The sequence below is a fragment of the Cyprinus carpio genome, chromosome A3 (assembly GCF_018340385.1).
Source record: "Cyprinus carpio isolate SPL01 chromosome A3, ASM1834038v1, whole genome shotgun sequence".
NCBI lineage: Eukaryota > Metazoa > Chordata > Actinopteri > Cypriniformes > Cyprinidae > Cyprinus > Cyprinus carpio.
In genome coordinates, this window is record NC_056574.1 from 16,534,485 (window position 1) to 16,557,130 (window position 22,646).

At 36.3% G+C, this 22,646-nt stretch overlaps 1 protein-coding gene across 1 annotated transcript; it reads right to left on the reverse strand.

Annotated features, from left to right (window-relative positions):
- Positions 1 to 967: 967 nt before the first annotated feature.
- galr2b (galanin receptor 2b) lies at positions 968 to 20,990 on the reverse strand. The gene is made up of 5 exons (XM_042720954.1): positions 20,663 to 20,990; positions 8,354 to 8,550; positions 5,714 to 5,797; positions 4,771 to 5,168; positions 968 to 3,153 (listed from the first exon to the last, which is right to left on the reverse strand). Exons 4-5 carry the CDS (start codon positions 5,142 to 5,144, stop codon positions 2,391 to 2,393), a joined length of 1,137 nt encoding a protein of 378 aa, XP_042576888.1. The 5' UTR covers positions 5,145 to 5,168; positions 5,714 to 5,797; positions 8,354 to 8,550; positions 20,663 to 20,990; the 3' UTR covers positions 968 to 2,390.
- Positions 20,991 to 22,646: the final 1,656 nt, after the last annotated feature.

Here is a 22,646-nt window from a genome sequence, read left to right on the forward strand (position 1 = left end):
CTTCTCGAGATCTCGTAACTGGCAAAAGTCCATCTCTGAGTGAAGATGAAATTTTTTTATTTTCTGTGAGATCAAAGAAAAATGACATTCATATGGTCAGATCACGTCAAACATTAGGAAATGTTCTCTTAATTCTGTGGCTTGGCAGAAATGATGAATGATCTGTAATACCACTGAGAGCTTCAATAAATATCCTTGGATGACCTAACTGCTGTAAATTTGCAGAAATGGCAGCGGATACTTAATTGTGCACGGAAGCTTTTGAATTTGCCATCAACGACTAATATGCAGAACAAGCCAAATGAGGCTTCATTTTCTTAATTTTGCATGACTGATGAGTGCATATTTTAATATTGAAGCTTTTTAAATTTTCATGACTGGTTTGTTCCATATTTATGTGCAGTGTTTTACTGTTGTTATTTTTTTTCTAAAAGTAAAGAGTGTAATATGAATAAATAGCCCATGTCCATGATTAATAAACATAAACTCAATGCATCTGGCAGAAAATAGCAACTGATTTGTAATGTTTACCAAAGTACTTAGCTTCTCCAAGTGTTGAAACATTATAATTTATGAAGTTTAAAAAGTCTGCCTTGAATAAGATAGAGGATGATTTTAAAGATCGCCTCTAAAAACTAATAAACAGAATAAAATTATTTGTTTTCACCTTGTTTTTTCTTGTAATAACCTCAGAAGTGCATCTTGACTGATTGTCTTTTATGGTGCATGCATCAGTACTTCCCTCATTCCTTTGGCTTCAAGTTGTTTTTAAATGGAAGACATTAAACTTTAATTTTCACTTAATGCTGCAGCTCTGTTATTGAGCCTTCAGGGGAAAGTACAGTTTTGATCTAGTATGAAACATCCCCCAAAGGGTGCTTCAAGGCTACTCAGGCTACTGCTAAATGCACTGGGGTCATTTATTTGCATATATTAAAATATTGTGCTAGTCCAAGAGGAATATCAATGCGCTTTTTATTGAAATTCATTGTCAACATCCAATTCAAAACTTCCAACATAGCACTTGCTATATAGCTACAGTACATTATACATAATGAATGAACTGATGACAGATAAAGAAATATTCCAGGTTCTGTACAAGTTTGGCTAATCTGCAGCATTTGTTTTGATTATAACAAAATAATTGTGTCATATCCTTTTCTTTTCTCTCTCTCTTTTTTGGTGAGACATTTCCAAATGAATGAGTGAATGGGGCAAATTTTTGAGGCTTTAACAGCTCAAATGTTACCTTTAAACTGTATATAAGTGTTACATTAACTATATTGTTAAAATATCCGTGTTATCTGAACTGTAAAGTTACTTTTTTTACGGTTCATTTTTACTCTCATTTTACGTTTGTTTTAGGGTTTTAGATGTCATGTTGAAAAATGGATATAAATTTACACAGAAAAGGTTAGTAAGCATATCCTCTACACTAAAATCATATAGAAATTGTTTTGCGGCTGTACTCTTGACATTTATTTTAATATTTACGTCCCCATAATTGGCTCCATTTACTTCATCTGTAGGCGCCTCACTGTAACCCAGATTTTGTTTTGTTTTTTTAAGAAAAGGAGGCATAGTTCAAAATATATATATTTTTATTAACGTTATATCACCTTTGCTATTGATTGAGCTTAACTTGTACTGAATCCAGTAAATTCCTTTCAGACAGCACAAGAACCATATGTAGAAAACTGTTGGTTGTCTGTAATCTGAGATTTTCTGTATAACCCTGTTTTTAGGGCTTTTGCAATGTAGGAATTGATATAAAACTCACCATTTAAATAATTTTAAGACTTTCTAAAACAGCAGGGAATATCAGAGCTTAGAAACGACTGTAAAAGCAAGAACATACAGTACTTAACGAAAGCATTTTCTTTAAGAACTTGTTAAGCGAAGCTGAGGAGCATAATCAAAGTGTCCTCTTCAAAGCTTCAAGCACAGTAGGAAATCACAGCTTTGCTCACATAAAGACAAAGGGCTCTTCAGATATTAAAGTGTGTTACACACAATAATTGGTAACAAATTTTCACAGGAGAAAAGTCATCAGCATTAAACTGAAACATGCTCAGAGGGTAACACATCGATAGAAAACAAACAGACAGTGCTACTGAAAAAAAGAAAGAGGAGATCGTAAATAAGACATAATTTAGCATTGGAACCAAAACAACTAAGCAAAACACAAAGATGCAAGTGCGAGAGCCAAATTGAATGTACGTTTTCAATTTGCTCAGCGATTTGAATCATAAATAACTACAGACTCCTCTGTGCTCATTCAGTCAATGCGAAACTGTGGTGATGTCGATCAAAGCTGCTGAAATCCTCCGGCTCTGTTTGAGTTTTTTAATAAGGCTTCTGTAAGGCAGCATTAGTCGTGTGCTTTATTTTCATGGCTGATTCTGGAAGGGTAACGTTATAGTCATAGTGGTGTCCTGCGGCTCTGCGAGTGGGCGGTTGACCATTTCGTTCTCATTCTGTCTGGCATTCTCTTCATTCATGTGAGACACTTCTGTGGATCCAGCTTCGAAGCCAGGGACGGTGTTGGCCACATGGACCACGTGCACCTTATTTCGTCCCTTTTTGCTGAGGATGCAGCTGAAGACCTTCTTGAAACCCTTGCGAAAGTGTTTGGACACCAGGGCATAAACGATAGGGTTTAGGCAAGAGTTGGCGTAGGCCATACAGTGGGACAGCAGCCTGAAGGCGTAGGTGGTCTGATTGAAGGGAAAGTCTCCGTAGAGGTAGCACAAAATGACCACGTGGTACGGTAACCAGCAGATGCAAAAGAGCACTGTGACTATGATGATCATCTTGGTGACCTTGCGCTTGGCTCGCTTCGACTCCGACATCCCATCGAGAGGATCCACCGCGGTCCAGAGGTACTTGATGGTGCGTGTGTAGGACAAGCTCACGATGAGCACAGGAATAACATAGCCAAAAACAAAGGTGCAGGTGTCCAGAACCTTCCGGTTATGCTCTTCCCACCCTGGCACACACACATTGCTGTTTTCGAAATCAATGAGGTCGTAGTAACTCAAATAAGGCCCGGCGAAAACAAGCGACAGGCCCCAGATGACCACCATCGCAACTACAGCGTTACACGGCGTTCTCAATTCTCTGGAGCGCAGGGGGTAACGGATGGCCAGATACCTGAAAAAGAAGAAACCCACTGATCAAATGGAGCTGTGAAAAATTGGCTCTTTAGCCCTGTATAAAAGGGACAGGAAATGTTCATCAGAAGCTGAGTGGTGCTTTCTGAAATTGAGTTTGCCCTGAAACGCCATATGATCAATATAGCAAACAATTTTCATCACACAACAAGAATAATTCTTCTTGTTTTCTACCAAAAAAAGAGTTAATTAACAACCAATGATTCACACCCACCCCCCACCCAGCCCTGGACCATTTTTCACAGAGCAGGAAACCGTCAAATTAACATGTTTTTTTTTGATGGAGGGCAGTGGGTCTGTTGCTCAGGCTTAGAGTAACATATTATACTGGGGCATATAGGTGGCCTTGTTACATTTATGCCATTATTTCAGCAAAAAGGCTGGCTGGCTCTTCCATTCAGCTGTCTCCGGGTCAGCTCACAAGTCCCACTCATCACTGGTGCTTTAGTTCGACCTTAACATTGCATAATTTTAGCTAACACACCAGTAAGTGGATACGGGTGGGTGCTGCTAAAGCTTCTGTTTTCACTTGTTCATTGTGAAGACAGGAATAATGGGCTGCAGGTTTTTGGAGTTGTTTTATTAATGAAGTGGGTCTTTGGCGACAAGTCCACTGACATTTTTGCAGTTAAACTCCAACCTTTCCCAATGCAATTTGCAAGACTTCCTTGTGTTCAGGCGATCTATTTCATGATGCTATTATGCATAGAGTGAAGTTCACTTGACAGGATTAATATTATGTATAATCAGCATGCCCTGTTTGTCGTTAAAGATATCTAAATTTTATGTCCCAAGGGTTTACAACATTTAAACCCTTGGGACATAGAATTTAATTTACCTCTGATTGTTATATGAATATCACATTAAACCTTTTTACAATGCCTTCTTCATTTGCTTGTGCTACACCTTTTATATGTACATTTTTGTGTGTTTACCCTTGTCTGAGATCATGACTTATTTTAGACTGTGAAAATACTACATAAAAGTATGAATGATTATGTGTTCAAAATCATGATATTTTAAACAAAGAATGAAATAAAGATAAACCATTTCTATGTCTATTGTGTGAAAAATTAAATTATACTTCCATAGTTGTCACATTATCTGCATTGGGAAATTTTGCACCTAATACATTTGGCACTTTTTTCAGAAGTTAGTGCACTTGTTTATCAAATCTGAAAACAGTGAAGATGAAATATGAGATGTGACAAAAACAAATAAAAATAAATAAAGGTAAATATCACCTGACAACAGAATATTATTGTGTCATTTCCAAACTATTATGCACAAAGTGTGAAGATATTGGCTGTTTTATTTCCAAAAATGTAAAGAAAAAAGTAAAAATAAAATAAATATATACATACATAAACAAATGTCATTTCCTCCATCACCTTGCACTTCCATCACAGAATGATATTAAACACAAAACATCCCTGAAATGTAAAAATAATTAATACAATAAAAAATTTCCTATGATGTATGCATATATACACTGTACCCATGGACATGATATTAACTAAGGTAAAAACAAAAAAAAAAAAACACTGATAGTGTGAACAACAACAACAAAAAAGCTCCTATAGTTGAAGAAACCCACCTATCCACAGACACAGCAGCCAGGGTGAAACTGCTAGCATACATGGTGAGGTTGATGAAGAAGTGAACCACCTTGCACATAAAGGACCCGAAAACCCAACCCTCCAGGGAGTAGATGGTTGCTTGGAAAGGCACACAGAAGATGATGAAGAAGAAATCAGCTACGCTGAGGTTGAGGATGAACAGATTGGTGGTGTTGTACCCAACCTGCCCACTTCTGAGGAGCACAGCCAGTACCAGACTATTCCCAATGGTCCCCAGGAGGAAGATGAGTGAGAAGACCACGGACACAATGACACTGGCTGGGTTGAGCTGGTAGCTCTCTGAGGCGTTCCAGTGTCCCATGGCTTTATTCAGGTCCTCGTGATCTGACATTTTAAGATGTGAAGTTCCAGAGCCCTGCAAGAGGCCATAAATGATGAGACACTGGAGTAGTTTGTGCTTAGAATCACTAGGAACTTTTTTCGTCTTTTTTTTTTTTTTTGGTCACATTTTTTTTGTGAGGATTTGATGTAAAGTGCATGGTTACAGATCTCACATATCTTTCCAGAATCTGAATCGCAGTATGATGAGATATAAAAGCTCTTTTGAAAAGCCATATAGCTAGACCCGCACTGAGAGCAAATATCAGGAGGATCAGACTCAAGATGAACATGAAAAAAGTACACTGTGATTACAAAAGATCATGAAAGCTGGTGCAAGTACAAAGAGGATTGAAGAATGAGATGGAGGCAAGACTAAAATCAATTTCAGAAAAACTATCATAACCTCTCCAAGGGCAAAAAAAAAAACCCTGTCTTGTCAATATATAAAGAGCATGTCTCCATTTGGTCGAGAAATAATCAACGTGTCATGATATTATGGACTGAATAGAGTGCATTGGATTATATTAGCATTCTGTTGTTGGTTTAACCTGCCAAATGAGAAGGAATGCAATTGCCTACCAGCAGTTAATCTCACAGTGTGTCCCAGTAGGTGTTGCTCAGAAACGGTCAGCATCGATTTCTCCACTTCAAATATTGATCAGGCTATAGGAAGAAAAAAAACCCTCACTTTTTATATTTTACATTAACAAGCACACAGATTGAATGATACATGGTTATGGGTAATGGAAACATCTTCCTAGTAAATAATATTTTTATAGCACCATAAATATGTATTCGATTAATTTTACTTTTAATGGAGATTATTTCCATTTTAAACTAGTTAATTTCTAGTTACATGTGATTTACATGCAAAAACAGGATACATTTATTTGAGAAGCAAAGTTATGTGAAATAAGACTTGTTTTTCAGAGAATATATGTTGGATTCGTTTTATTTATAAAATTATGGTAGATTTAAATCCTGAAAAAAAAAAATGACATGGGATAAAAAAATTGGGGTGAAGAAAATCTTAATTCCAGATATATTCTCTTAGAAGTCTTAATATGTTCAATTTAGCTTCTCAAGTAAGGATATTTAGATACTCTACTAGAAAACACCACTAATATTACAAATAATAAAATATAAACTATATAATCATATAAATTCTTTAAACATGATATTTAATATGTAAACAGTGCAATAGGTGACATCTAGATAAATATTGCAAATCCAAAATTGCAAAGGCTTTTCAAAGATCATTTAAGTGAGGAAAAGCAAGAGCTTTCAGGCAACTGCTGGGCTAGCAAATGTAGAGCTTTGCTCCCTAATAGGCTGACAAAGTGCATGCTAAAAGTGTGATATAACCAGGTGACAATAAATTATTAAGTTATATAAATAATAAAGTATGCAGAATATAGGCGACTAATCCTCTGAAATGTGGATATGTCCTATTAGGCTATAATTGTCTGTCAAGGGGTCATCATGATATAATTAAAATGCTGATATTCTGTCCCTCTTCTAAAAAAATGTCATTACATTTACTGATTATTTTTGATGAAACAACGTAAACTGCACGATCAGATGATATTGCTGAGATTATTTTTTTCTCTCTAGCAGGAACAGAATGTGACTCATTATTTAGCAAGGTCTTTATAGTGGTAAATGAAAAGGAAGCAGTTTATTCTGAGAGGTAAAGCTCTCCTGGACTCATTCATCACAGTTATTTTCTTGCTTCTGCAATGACTTTATAGGTAATTGAGGGTAAAGAGGTAGTCGGAAAGGGACAGAAGGAGAGGAGAGAAAGAGGAGGAAAAAAAGGAAGAAAGAGACAATTCAACAGATGTTTCTTTTAAACAAATTTCATTGGTTTGTTGATGTGTATTATTTTGGGTTATTTTGGCAACCTAGCGCTGGGTCAAATATGGACAAACCCAGCGCTGGGTTGTTTTAGTCTAGTGGGTTGGGTTAAATGTTTCATCCAACATGCTTGGCCATTTATTTAATTCAATTATTATTCAAAATGTACTATTGCTGGCTTAAAATGAACCCAAAATAGGTTGGAAATTAAAATCACACAAATAAGTATAGTTTCAGAGGTCAGAGGTCAGGCTCAACCCAAAGATTTGGTTGAAAAAAATATCCAAGCATTTTTTTTTAGAGGTGAAGTGATCTCAAAAGCAAGCATTTATTTCTCAACAGTAGCTAAAAGCCTCTCTTTTTGTCATCTTACTCTCTTAACATAGACGTGTTTTCAGAAATGACTTGATAACTGCCAATGCTTTTAAAAAACGGCCCTGAAGCAGATCAGCAATGAATCGTCCTTTAGTGAATTATGCTACAGCCTTATTGATCAGACAGTACAGACTCTTTTGTAGAAATAAGTTCAGGGATTAGGTTATTTATAGATTCATACTACACAAGCATATGTGTTAAAAGCTTTAAGAGACAGAGACACCACTTAAGTCGGTGCTGGCAGGACAAATGTTTTCGCTTTTCTGACTTTTGGCATCTCTTTCTTTGTTTGGGCTTCTTTGAACAATTCCCTTTGTAAACACACTTGACTGTCTTTCATGTGAAGCCAGATAACTAGCTGCCAGTGAATATAACATGAAGTGTCCTTCAAGAAGCAGTGCTGTTAAACTGATCCCTTTGGTTACAGTGCATCCGTTTTGTCACTTGACAAATGGCACACCAAACCTCCTCACACAGCACCACATGTCTCTCTAACCCCCTTTCAAACGCATTTGCCATTTAAAATTCAAACTTTCATGAAAACTTTCTCTTGTGCCAAATTAAAGCATCGCAGTACATGAACTGCATCCCTCTGGACTAAGATTTCAAAAGAGATTCATTCTAACAAATACATCAAAATAACATCAATATATATTGGAAAATGTTGTAAATGAAGCATGCAAAATACAGCATGTATAAATATTATAAATAAAGCATACTAAATAGAGTATACAGACACATTAAAGAAAGAAACAATGTAACAGATGCATTACATGTAAAATATGCATGATATAAATGCATTTTGCAGTCTAAGATATATTAAGATAAATAAAGATAAGTCAGCCAAGGTCATCATAGAAATATAAATACATAATAAACATCATTCTTGAGATGTCAATCTGTATTAACTGTAAACGCCAGAGAACCAACATAACATCCTAGAATTTGATGATAGTATGAGAATTTCAATCAGTTGCTTTTACTTACCAGTTTATGAGATGAACAATGACTGTATATCCACGATTTAGATTCATTGTAATACTGAGAAGCTTCTGGTGTCCAGGCAATCTAGTGGTGCTTGCAGAATGTAACAGTACTTGAACAGCCCTCATCTCCTTTAATTCTGCTTCTCCGTTTCTCTATGCATTCCCTCCCTCACTTCCCCTCACATATGAAGGCTCCTCCTCCAAGAGAGAGAGAGAGAGAGAATGTGCAGGGATTCTTTCACCACATACATTCCTGCAAAGATCTTTTCATGTGTGTTACTAATGCTGCACCTGATTCGCACAGGCACAAATCTAGAATATTAACCTGGTTAATTATTCAGAATGAGAATGTTATTTTTGCATCACATTTTGCACAAGGGCAATTTTCCTTTTAGAAGCATAATTTAGAAATGTATTGGAATATATTTCCCAAGAGATGAGACTTCAACTGCAATCCGTTTACAGGATATTTTCCAGTTGGATACGCACTATGACCAAATCAATGCACCTTCAAGGCATCATTGCTCATGATAATACGACAGACGGATGGCATTTCTGCAAAACTGTTTCTGTTGCTTCTTCACAAATATCACAGTTATTGTTTTTGGAAATTGCGCTGCAGCACATTTTACATTGTAAATACTTGTGCAATAATAGTGTCCTTTCAACTGTGCAATATGATGCCTGATATACCTGTCTACAGGTTCTGCTCCCCTGTATGACACTGTTTATGTGAGACACATGAAATTTGAAAATGCAGCATACACTAAGTCCATATTCATAGAGTATGATTTTGTGTCATATTACATTTGTTTCAAATCTGAAATCAATCAGTCACAAGAATAGACAAACACATACTTTTTGAACAGGATGATCAGGGTATATTGTACATACCATCTTCACTGAAACATTTAATTATCTTCCATAGCTTCTGAAAGGCAAACAAATTGAGAAAAAAATACAAATAAAAAAATCGCACATGATCATCCTGTTCAAAAGTTTACACCCCCAGCTCTTAATGCATTGTGTTTCCTTCTTGAGCATCAGTGAATATTTTTCCCCTTTGTAATAATTGTGTATCAGTCCATCAGTTGTCCTCAGAGGAAGATGAAGACGAAGAGTAATTATAATTACTGTGTGCTTGCTTTTCATTTGCAAAACAAAAGACGTGTCGAAAAACGTCTGCAATAAGCGTGCACGATAATCATCCCGGTGTGTACGAGGCTTAAGAGTGTCATTTTGTCAAGCTGTATAAATTATGTAAATTATGACTGCGATTATCCCTAGAAGATGTTGAAAATACTTCCACAAGGACTACATCTGAACTAAATTTTAACCTTCTAGAGAAGTCACGTGGACGTCAATATAAGATTTGATGATGTTGAAAAGATGACTTTTGGACGTACTTTTGCTCAGTGGGTATTTTGTGATAAAGACCAACTGGATGTACATTGTCAAAATATAACCTACAAGGGGGATAGGATCAGGACGTGATTTAGCTAGTTAACCATTTTGTGTGAATGGCTCTCATATCATGTTAGGCATATGCATATGCTTAAGCAGATGTGTCAGCGCGGGACTATTTAATGGATTATGCATTAAATGCATATTTAATGGATTATGCATTCTTCTTTCATGTGGTTGAATTGTGGTAAGTTATTTAATTTACCTTTTTGTTACATATTGAAAGACTGTCAGTATAATTGTAATGTTTGAAGTGTCTGTTAAATTAGTCCCCAAAAGGCCACGTCTCATTCTGAAGGTGTTCACTAATAATAACAATGTCAATAACACCTGATGTACTTGTTACATCGTAAGAAGTGTGGCATCTACGCTAATATTAGTCTGTTTCATTCTTATTCAGAGGTCACCATAGCCACCCGGACCCAGTCCGTATCCAGTCCACATGGTGGAGACAACTTTATAGCCCCGAATGTCAAAGACAGATCCCCAGTGAAGACCTCATCAACTATATGGCCATTGGCACAAAACCTCAGCAAAGACCAAGATGAAAAACACCATGTTGGTTTGTCTGGCCAGAGGAGAGCTGGGCCTCCGATTGATCCTGGTTTCTACCAATGTTTTTTGTCCATTTCTGTCACCTCTGGCTTGCTTATCTGGGGACACTTAATTTTTGGGAATATTAACAACTTGATTGCAGAGACACTGTTTGAAGAGAACTGAATTGAGCTGGATGATGATGACATCACTGAATCAACGATGAACTGACTTTAACTGAAATATTGACTGTTTACTTTCGTCCTCTTTTTAGAGCTGCTTTACTGCATAACTGAATTTTGTTTGCATTATTGACACTATTTTCCTGTTTAACAATGCAAAGCTGCTTTGACACATATCTGTATATGTGCTATAAATAAATAAAGGTGAGGTGACTTGCTTTTGACAATTCTTCATAGAAATGTTTGTTTGCAGTCTGTATTTTTGAGAATTGTATTAGTAGCCTTCAATTTTCATTTTGAAAGAAATCAGTAAAATAAGATTACATCAAATCAGTCTCAAGTGAATTGTAATTACACAAATACAATAAGTTGTGGTTACTTAATTTTTTCAAGGCAACGGGTTTCCTCAATTTAAGTAAGAAGACAGAACAGAATTTTTTTTGGTCTTCTTACATGATATTACTTCCACCACATTCTCCATTTCTATAACCAAATGAGGATTTTTTCCCCACTTGGTGATGAAAAATGTACAAAACCCATTTCAGCAGTACAGTAACTCAATCCACACAGACTATAATGGCATCCTCTCAGTGGCCTGTCACTCTAGGATTTCCCCGCTGATGTTCAAGCACCTCAAATCAGATGAAATCATGTAGCCACATCCAAATGGGATGCCACCTGTTCTTCCGTCGTGCACAATCTGTGACCAGATCAGGTCACAGTACCTGACAGTGACACAGTTGATGATGCATTTGTCTGATTTATACAGACACATTCGCATGTATTAAACTCCTTTCTTTCAAAATGGTTTGGCAGCAAATCAGCATATTAGATTACCTATAGTTCTCATTTTCACCTAAAGCCATTTTTAGAACAAACCACACTGTTTTATACACGTGTCAGCACTGACAGATTTTTACTTTAAATTATGCACATCTTGTAGCTGTCATGATTGTTTAAAAGTACAACATGACAGGTACAGAGTTGTACCTTGACTGTTTTATTGAAGAGAGAGGCTTCAATAAAACAGTCAACCATCGCTAATAAGAATTCAGGATGATGTTTGTGTTTTTAGTGACGTATACTGTATTTCTTTATGGTAAAGGTGCCCTTATTGTTATTTTCAGATCTTCACTTGGGGGTTTTGAATTACTGTGATGAAAATTCTAGAAAGGGGTAGAGTTGGTCACTGGGGAACACTGCCACTTTGATGAAGACTATGGGAATGGATCCCTCAAGCGGACGGGGCTTGAATACAAAGAGCATCATTACAGTTAGGACCTCTGAATGACTGTGCTGTTGTTGTGCAGTGTAAGATCCAGCAGAATGCCTAATGTCTAATTTCATGCCGTCTGTCTTTTTCTTACTTTCAGTTATATAACTGATTTTTAAATGCTTATTCTTCAAGTATGCTAAAAGGCAGGATGCATGATATTTTTATGTTGTCTCTTGTCTCTTGCACTGTATGTGTATATGTTATTTATTATGGGGAATTTTTAATATAAGTTGAGAAGAAACTAATCCATCATCAAGGAATTTAAACTTGAATCCATTTTCTGACCAAAATATGACTCCATAATCTGCAATCCATAATAATAATAATAATAATATCAACCATTGTAAAAGCTAATGTCCTGTTATCCTTTCGCATCAAAATCCATTTTATTAGTTTTTTAACTGTTTTGGACTGTTTCCACTTGTAAATGGTGATCTATCTGTGCATCACGAACATACTTTTTTAATATGGCAAACTTCGATTTGTGAGACTTGCTGCCACCTACAGACAGGTTTAGTTTCATATTTAAAGTATTATTAATTTTTTTTTATAATTTCATATTTTTATATTCAAAGTGTTATATTTAAAACATTAAACTCATAACATTATTTATGCAATTGTTACTACGGTGTAAATGCATTCATACCTCCTCTGAGCTGCATCAAACAGTCTGTGTAAATGCATCTAAAGTTTCTGTTCCACTACTGTAGAGCAAAATGGATTTTTGTACAGCATCTGGATTATTAACACACTCCACTACTGATATCTGTCGGCCTCAGTATGAATGTCTGCCCATCTCAGACTGCAGCCTAAGAGTTTTCAAAAGCTCAAGTGGAAGTCAAGTGTAGGTCAACTCTAGTCATTTCAGCACAGTTTCTTCAGTTGCTGAAAAACTGAAACCTATTGGGATTTTACATCGCACGTTTAAGTCCATTTTCTGTTCTCCTATCCATCTTGTCCAAAGTTAAAATATTTAAACACAGCAAAATCAAATGAAATTCATAGCACATTCTGAGAATTCTCCCTTGTCGTCATGGCAACACAAGCAGCAAAATCTGGGCCAACTAGTGTGAGTCTCTGTGTAGTTCAGAAATTATCCTAAAATTATCTCTAATGGCTTTTAAAAAAGCAGTGTCACTGAGTGTTATTGTCACCCATTTCATTGTCTATATTTATATGTATTTTTCCTGTATAGAATAAATAAACGTGACCATCTTCATTTCTGCTTTTCCTTTGAAGAGAGGTTTTCTTGGATCTGAGTAATCTTTCACATCTGTTTAAGCTTGTTTGCAAGTATGAGTAGTACAAACTTTCTTTTTCAAAATTAACTATATTTGTCAATGCAACACAGAAAGATCAAGACCTTCAATCCTATAGTTCATATTCATGGCTCTATTTGCTATTGAATATTGATAATATTGTGTTATATTTTAACTGATTTTCTTTTGCATTATTCATCTTCTTCATTCTGTCTAAAACCATTACCATAATGACAACCAGTTATAGCATAATAAATGGGTAGACAAAGAAACCACGCTTCACAAGCACTCATCTCATCTCACACTGTGCAACCCTGACAAAACTGCTTTTTAAATGACTGCATGACTGCATTTTAGCATAGTTTGTTTGCTTAATCATGTAATTTGGATATTCTTAAAAGGGTGGACAGCGTGGGAGGAGAAGTGACAAAACGTCCATCAGCCAGATGGTTGGAATATTCATCACTAAACACTACAAGAGAACATCAACCATGTAAAAGTCATGTATGAAGAGTGATGTTTTTAATCTGGTAGATTTGCAGTTACAGTCCAATACAGTATATTTTTTTAAACAGGTTTTGAAAACACAAAGCTGATTGAAGGTGACCGGAGAATGACAGGCTGTAAAAAAGAATATAAATTATGCATGCTTCCTTGACTAGCATTAATCAAAGACAAGCCTGAATCATTTGAATTAAGAGGTCCATAGGTTGCTGTTGGAGCTTGATCCTCACTAGACGCAAAGTATTCAGCTCACTTTAAGTGTCTGCCTTTATTTTCAGCAGTGGCAGACTCAATAGCATGCATTGTAATAGCACAGAGGTCTGAGCATTAATGTTGCACATAGAATGGTTATATTAAACTGACTGGTAAATGCTTCAAAGAAACCAAATGTAAAGTGTAGCATAGCTGTAAATCACCAGCCTGATATAGAATTTCAGAGGTTTTGTTTGGTTGTGCTTTTCTGTATGATATTCAACTCTCACAGAGAGCGCCAGTGTAAGTTTTGTGGTTTACAGCAGGGATTCCCAAATTTAATCCTAAAACCACCTAAGGTATAATCAATCGAAAAAACTAAATATGAGGGGGAAATGCATGTTTTTTTTTACTTAACATTTGTTTTTTCCTTGTCATAGTATTACATTAGCTAAGCCTATTTATCAGTTTCATTGCATTTACTTTCTCGGTGGCACAGCCTGGATCTTGCAGGTCACTGAGTGAGTCAAATCTTGATTCATAAGCTGTTCTGTCAGATTCAGTTTATTCAGTGAAGGATTTGACAGATGGATTCAAACCGATAACTTGTAAGTCACTGTGAACGATTCATTATGACAACACACTTCTAAGTTATAAAAGTAATTTGTTCATGAATTAAACTATAGGCGGCGCTCTTTTGCTGCATTGACCAACGGAAAGCTGCTTGAATTGCAAATATCTTTTCTGTGAGTGGTTCTTCATGCATCGCTATAGTACTGAGAGACAATGAATCCTTTTTTTGGATTAACACCTTTATGACGATTCACACAACAGATTTTTTTGTGTGGTTGCACTGCCTTTTCATTGTTTTTATTCTTAAACATGGCTTGATGGATGTTTTTGACCATTGTGTTGCATCTCACTGCCTTTCAGCTTCTTGCGCATACACTCCAAAGTTTAACTTTTCCATTTTTTAGAGTTTGTCTCACATTTACACTCTTTAACCAACAATTTGGTGACTGACAGTTTACATTAAAGGGATACTCCACCCTAAAATGAAAATTTTGTCATTAATCACTTACCCCCATGTCGTTCCAAACCCGTAAAATCTCCGTTCATCTTTGTAAAACAATTTAAGATATTTTGGATGAAAACCTGGAGTCTTGACACTGTCCTATAGACTGCCAAGTAAATTACACTGTTAAGGTCCATAAAAGGTATGAAAGTCATTGTCAGAATACTCCACCTGCCATCAGACGTGCAATCTGGGTTATATGAAGCGACGGCATCCTTGTGGCGCGGATGACACAGAAGAGCATACACAGCATACGGTGATATGGAGAGACACACTGGATTACGTTGACAAAGGAATTATTGAATAAAGTCGCTGTTTTTGTTTTCTTTGCTAACAAAATGTTCCCATCGCTTCATATAACCCAGATTGCACGTCTGATGGCAGGTGGAGTATTCTGACAATGACTTTCATACCTTTTATGGACCTTAACAGTGTAATTTACTTGGCAGTCTATAGGACAGTGTCAAGACTCCAGGTTTTCATCCAAAATATCTTAAATTGTTTTACAAAGATGAACGGAGATTTTACGGGTTTGGAACGACATGGGGGTAAGTGATTAATGACAAAATTTTCATTTTGGTGTGGAGTATCCCTTTAAAGGTGCTGTATGTAGGATTGACACCGAGTGGATGAACTAGGTATTGCAGTCCAAATTAAAAATATTGGAGAGGGTTTTTTACACTCAGCCCCTCCTCCTCAGACATGATACACACACAGGTTGCCAGATTGACGACACCAATAGGAACCAGCGCACTTGAAGATGAATGAAATAAAATACGCTGTCTTTTCTGCCAACTGGCAACCCGGAGTGCCGAAATAGAATTGGGTAAACTGCCAGTCGGCGGGTTTCACAAACAAAAACAGAGACTGGCATTCAAATAGCGTTAAAAAGGTTTATTTTTCAGACTTGACCAGCCAATACACATGTACAGTCATAAGAGCATCAGGTTTCTATGGGAACCGGAGTTTATAACAGCAGCTGCAGTGATGCAATGCCTTTACTAATCAGTGATTGGCTCTTTCACTTAGAAGGCGGGGCATATTCCGCCATATTGGCATTGCAGTTTCTCCCATTCATAAGTAATAGAAGTGAACCCTCTTTATATATTTATAGTCTTTGATGTCAGCTACTGTGTACAGTCTGTACAGACAAACTGTTCCAATATGAGACCATTACTGTTGCATCCCCTTGATGTTTAAGGACAGGAAATCAAAGCTTCTCTCTTCACACAGACACCCAAGTTTTTAACAAATGCCCTCTAAACTACGTTCAGCTGGTTCTTGTGCTGCTTTGTGGCTTATAACGACAGAGATAATGATTGTGACATTTCGAACTTGCAGAGAATAGACCCCATTCATTGGCTAATTGCTCTCCTGTACCTTGAGTCAGTAAATGACTGGCTTAATTAGGCGGCATGTCCTTGGGTCTTCTCATCACTGGACCGCTGTCTGGGTTCAGAGATTAGAAAAACTGACAGACAACATCCTCCCTCCAGCTCTTACATCTAGTGAGATAATATTCTGCAAATGTTGTGCAATAAGCTCCTTTACATCCAGTCATTTTCACGGCGTAAAGCTTCTCTTCGCTATTTATCTGCACCGCAAGACCTGTCAGTGCGTAGCAAACACATTGATTGCATAATAACTGCCGAATAAGATCACGTCTGTGGCATAATGGCCAACAAGCTTAATCATACTTACTAAACCATCATTTATATGTCCTGTCCCTTGTTAAATATAGCCAATACCATAATTTATGCAATGCAAATGAGCAAACGATCATGCCTCACACAAGTCAAGTCACCTTTATTTATAATTCTTCTTCTTCTCTAGTGTGTGAAGCTGTTTCATTGAGAAAGCGAAACTACTTTGTTTTTGCCTTCTAAAAGAAGACACCACTAGAAATCATGTTTATATCACATTTATAATGGGTTTTATGTTTATGTCTCATCGCTCCGGCCGGACAATACATCACAATATGTTAAAAGGCGTAACATTTCTGTCACACGCTTGAGCCATTCGGCCAATCACAATGTGCTGGAAAGCTGACCAATCACAGCACACCTCGCTTTTCAGAGCGATGAGCCTTGTAAAAATTGAAAAATACGTTTCAGAAGGCGGGGCATAGAGGAGGAACAATAATGTACAGTATGTTCAATTTAATTCAATTCAAGTTTATTTGTAAAGTGTTTTTTACGATACAAATCATTGCAAAGCAACTTTACAGAAAATTAAGTATCTACAATATTTAGTAGTAGCTTATCAGTGATGACTGTCAGTTTATGTGCATACGGCAGAAATGTTCGGAAAAATCAATAAAAGACGTAAACAAACAGACGATTAACACTATTAACAGCAATTATGCAATCAAACTTATAGCAAAATGTAGTAGTTTTGCATGTTGTCTCTGGGTTAGCATCATCTGAGGGGCTGGCATCATCTCTTCTCAGGTGTTCTGGATCCAGACTGGAGCTTGTGTAAATCCTAGTTACCATGGGAGGTAAATCCCGTGGCAAAACAGAAAAACAAATAGACACATAATTACCATAGCTGCTGTTCCAACCAAGTAAAATTTATTATTTTAACCCAAGCTAAAGAATAATAATGCACATTTGATCAGATATAACTGCAGTCCAAAATTATGAGATGCATTATTTGAATGCTTGGCCAAAGAGATGTGTTTTTAATCTAGATTTAAACAAAGAAAGTGTGTCTGAACCCCAAACATTATCAGGAAGGCTATTCCAGAGTTTGGGAGCCAAATGCGAAAAAGTATGTGGAAAATAATGTGTTTTTTTTTTTTTTACCTTAAACCACAAACACATTTCATTACACCAAATACACAAAATAATTTTCTTTTTAGCAGCATCATATGACCCCTTTAAATGTCTTATCTTTTGTTGTTTTCATCAGTAAGAGATTGAGAGAGATAATCGTGACACAGCTGCATCATAATTTAGCTTTGAGCATTACTGTTGTCACTAGCCTTCATTTTTGTATTTGTGGAATCAATCTGACACGTATACAATAACAATGTCATTTGATGCTTCATATTACAAGAAGTTTCTGATATAAATGAGTGTCAGTGTGCATGGGCTGGGTGAACACGCTCATACAGAGCATCGTGGTAAGACTCCACTTAGTGATTCAATGTATGTGCGTCACTGTGAAAAAAATAAAATAAATCACACCGCTTGAGAGGGCTTGAAGCTTACATAAAAACACTAGGCTGTGTGTCATTTCAGATACACCTAACAGATGTGCCATCAGGTTGGTTTCACAGGATTTTCATTGACTGAAAGTGTGAGATTGTAATTGAAGGTTTTTTATTTGCCATGTGTGGATGTGTCTGAATTGGGATGTTGTTGTTTTATAGACTTGCTCGATTGCTAAAACAACAACAGTCTGTTTGTACAAATAACAGTAGGTGTGTGTGGAAAATGCAGGCAGTAAGGCAATGCAGCGCGCTAAAGATTATGTAATCAAAGCATTGACAGATGCATAATATTTATATTGTGCAAGCTATGCTAGAGGCCAGGCAAAGCCTTGAGGGCATCATAATGAAAAATATAGCTTGTGTGAACAAAATAATGTGGGGAAATAAAATCAATGTATTATATTTAAAAGAAAGATCATGTTATCATGGTGAAAACAGCAGGAGATTGTGCACTATAGCAAAGTGGAATGCATTAATGCATCAGTCAAATCTGAATGTATGAGGTGCTTATATTCTTTCTGTTTATAATGCATATTGCCTGGGGAAAGACCTGTTTTGAACCTGTTGTTTTTTAATGTCGTGATTCAGATTCTAGTGTCGTCACATTTCTTTTCATACCTTATTGAGATCAGGTTTATTATTAACTAAAACAAAAAAAAAAAAAAATATATATATATATATATATAAAAACAAACATTAACTGACTGTGTGAGTTAATATAGAACGTCTAAAAATGTAAACTTGTTTTATTTCAGATAGTTGCCAAGGCAACATTTGTAATTTTTGCTTAGTCTAAGTTCAAGTAATAAAACAAAAATAAAACTTACAAAATCTATACGAACATATTTGAAATAAATAAAAATGACTAAAACACAAAAACCTTTAAAATTAAAATGAATACAGAAAATATACAATAAAATCTAATTCATTATATTAACAAAAACTATATCAGTGATACTAACAGTACACTGATGTGTTGGAGCACATGGAATAAAGTTCAATGAAGTTCAGTCTGTCTTTTTGTTGCAGAAGTAATGTTACAAAATTATGAATTTAGAACCACTGGATTCGTAAAAAAAAAAATATATAAAATCAATTATTAAATATAAAACTTAAAACGCTGTAAGTTAGCCATAAATTGTATATGCATATGTCTTCGGAAACTGTCTGCATACTGAGAATTCTAAAGCTAGTTCTTTTACGTCACTGAACTAAAATCACTGTTTCATAATGGCTAACAATTAGCAATTAGGCTAATTACTGTTGTGCTTTGTGTGCTGTTGTTTAAAGATTTTTAACCACAGTACTTGTGCAAAATAACAGCACATTATATCCTGTTCATTCATATGCTGTACTGTGAGATAGTCTTGCATTTTCAAAACTATATTAACTTGAATATTGATTAACTTCCTGAAAGACTGATCATAGTTTGTGCAGATCATAATATGTGTATGCATGTATTGTACAGAGATTTATGGGCTAAACAAATTGGCACTTGATTTCCGATGTAACAAATTTTGAGAAGAAAAAACTCAGACTACACTCCACATAGTGCATCCTTGACATCCCTCAGGACTTCATGACTCACTGAGTATTTTCTCTAGTAGGTTTCATCTCCTTCTGAGAGATTGGTTTCAAAAAAAGAACAGTGCTCTATAGCAGCATCTGCTCTAAAGAGACCGCTGCCTTCCTGTAAGGATTTCATCAAGAACAATGGCATGAAACTCAAAGTGTACTCACTTTGCTACACACAATACATATCATGAATTCACTTCATTTTGTCCCAGTTTTCACTACTATTTCCGCTATAGGTTCTGTTGTGAATTCAGACAATAGTAAAATATTAATATCAGTGACATCAAACATGATAATGCAGACAGCCCACACAGCGTTTTCTTTTGGAGAGCTATGGGCTCATCACCAGAATAATAATGGAGCAGGGATGCAGGGTGAAGCTCTGTACACTGGCCCTTGCCCTCCCACTCATTAAGCCAGGGGAAATGGAGGCTCTCTTTAAACTCCACAGCACCCAATGTAAACAGTCTCCTGTCTCACAGAGTACTGTAATCAGTGGAGGATGGCTGAATACAAAGCAACACTTTCTGGTCTTTTCAGAGAAACTAAAGCATACCCTAACCCCCCCGCCCCTTCCACCACCCCACACATATATATCCCATATTTATTTTATTCATGCACGTTTCGGTACACTGATACAGTAAACTGTTTGAATCTGAGTTTAGATGATCTGGAACCCCATTTGGGGTTTGAAGCTACAACTTTTGGTTAACAGATAAGCTCATAACTGCTAAGCTGCACACTAAGTGAATAATGATTGTATGGTTACAATGGTACCTATAAAGGGGTGGGAATTTCATGTAAGCAGGTGAAATGGCAAGCAAAAAGATCAGAGTGACTTTGACAAGGGCCAAATAGTAATGGCTAAATAACTGGGTCATAGCATCTCCAAAACAGCAAGTTTTGTGAGGTGTTCCTGGTATGCAGTACCTACAAAAAGTGGTGCAAGGAAGGAAAACTGGTGTCAGGCTCATGGGTGCTCAAGCCTCGTTTTTTTTAGATCTGGTGGATGGATGTGTGTGTGTCGTTTACCTGGGGAACAGATGGCAGCAGGATGCACTATGCAGAAAGACAGGCAGGAGGAGGCATTGTTATGTTCTGGACAATGATCTACTGGGAAACCTTGGATCCTGGCATTCATGTGGATGCTACTTCGACATGTACTGTACCACCGACCTTTGTAGAACACATGGGATTGTTGCAGACCACATGATGGCAATGGTGTTTTTTTTTTTTGTTCTTGAGTCCTGTAGTTCTTTCAAAATTAAAGTTTCCTGATGTTTCATTATAGGAACTTCGTGTCAGGATTCTGAAAATGTTATAATTGCAAGCACAGTTTTTCTGTTCCCTGTCTCGCACACTTGTTAGCTCTTGATTAGTTAATTTCCTTCACCTGCTCCCTGATTAGATTCATTTGTTTGGTGCCAATTTCATTCTGTTGGCTGCCTGTATGTCTGTTATGTATGTCATCTGTAGGAGCAAAGATAACTTTTAATTATCACTATTTTTTCTGCAGTGTTTCTATACACAGTGTGTCCTTCTCATCTTCCTCCTAATATGGCACATCTTAACCATATATGGCCATATATTGCAACTTCATTATAAGATTAAGATGAAAATGCCTGATTTTCCTGTTTTACACTCTCAAAAGTTCAAAAGAACAGCACTTATTTGAAAAATAAATCTTTTGTAACATTATAAATGTCTTTGCTGTTACTTTTGATCAGTTGAATTTGAATTTTATTAAACTTCTTTGCCTGGGATAAATGTTGTTAATTAATTTATCTCCAGTGTTGTTAGTTCACTTGAAAGATAGATAGGGAGTTTGAAACTTTCATAGATTGTGAAATGCACAAAATGTTGCACAGCATTATGTTTTCATGTTTTATGTTAATAAGTTGTGGATGGAGGCCTGTATTGTCTTATGCTGCTGATTTGGGTCCTTCAAATCAGCATATTTAATTCTGGATTCCCTAGACTAGTATGTAGTTTTTTGGGGAACTAGGGTACAAAAGGCTATTTCTATTTAAAATCCCCATTGGTTCTGTTTGGAAGTAAATAAATAAGACAGTCAATAAAGGAATGTAGATTTCTGTTGTAAGATTCTTTAGAGAGTCTAATAAAATACACTTGTTTGTTGTGCACCAAGCCAAGACCTGCCCAGTGTAACCACCCTTAAATTCTAAAAATATATATATATTATTTTGATTTATAGTCAGTGGATTCATCCCTTTGTGGTCATTTCCAAAGCATGAAATTCCATTAGCATTCCTTCAGGATTTTGCAATGCAAGTACAGCAGATGAGATACAACCATTATACAGGGATCCATTCCCCATACGGTTGAACTGACAATTTAGCTTGAAAAAGCTTGTAAATATTGACAGATGCTTACAGTGTCACAGCTGTGCTCGACTGCAGACTGCATCTGGTGCAGTTAGGGTGCAATTGTTTTTTTGCCTCATGGACTATGTGAAGGGAATCTGTTCAGACAGCTAAAGCACCCAGTGCACTTCTGTCACGATGAGGAATGACTGCACACATTTGAACAAGCCTGAATTCATGTTGCGCCAGAGAAAAACAACACTTTTAACTCAAACCCACCTGCACCTGCGATCTCCCCAACATCAACGTCATCAATCTGTCTCAAATCTGTTTCACTTCTGTAAAGTAAACATGTGGTGGCATGCATTTTCCCAATATGGTTAACAGAAATATAGTTGTCTTTAATGATGCTCAAAAATTAAATCATCAGTTAAACAAAAAATGATAACTGATCTGAATATGAATTACTGTAATTATCTATAATTGTCGCTCTGTAAGTGAGGTCTGGTGTAATTTTTTAAATGACCCTGAACGAAGAGGCATGGAGCTCTGACGTGCTATAGCACTTAGCTTTTCAGTGTTAATGCATCGGTTACATCATTATGTGAACACTTTGGCTTCAGGGGTTAAAGCAAAAAAAAAAAAAAAAAAAAAAAAAAATTGTCACATCCAGTTTAAGAGCAGTTTTTTTT

Bases quoted from the DNA above. Each gene is read 5' to 3' on its own strand.
- galr2b (XM_042720954.1), bottom strand. From the start codon at position 5,144: ATGTCAGATCACGAGGACCTGAATAAAGCCATGGGACACTGGAACGCC. The intron at 3,154-4,770 runs GTGGGTTTCTTC...CTTCTTTTTCAG, and splicing joins GCTGCTGTGTCTGTGGATAG to GTATCTGGCCATCCGTTACC.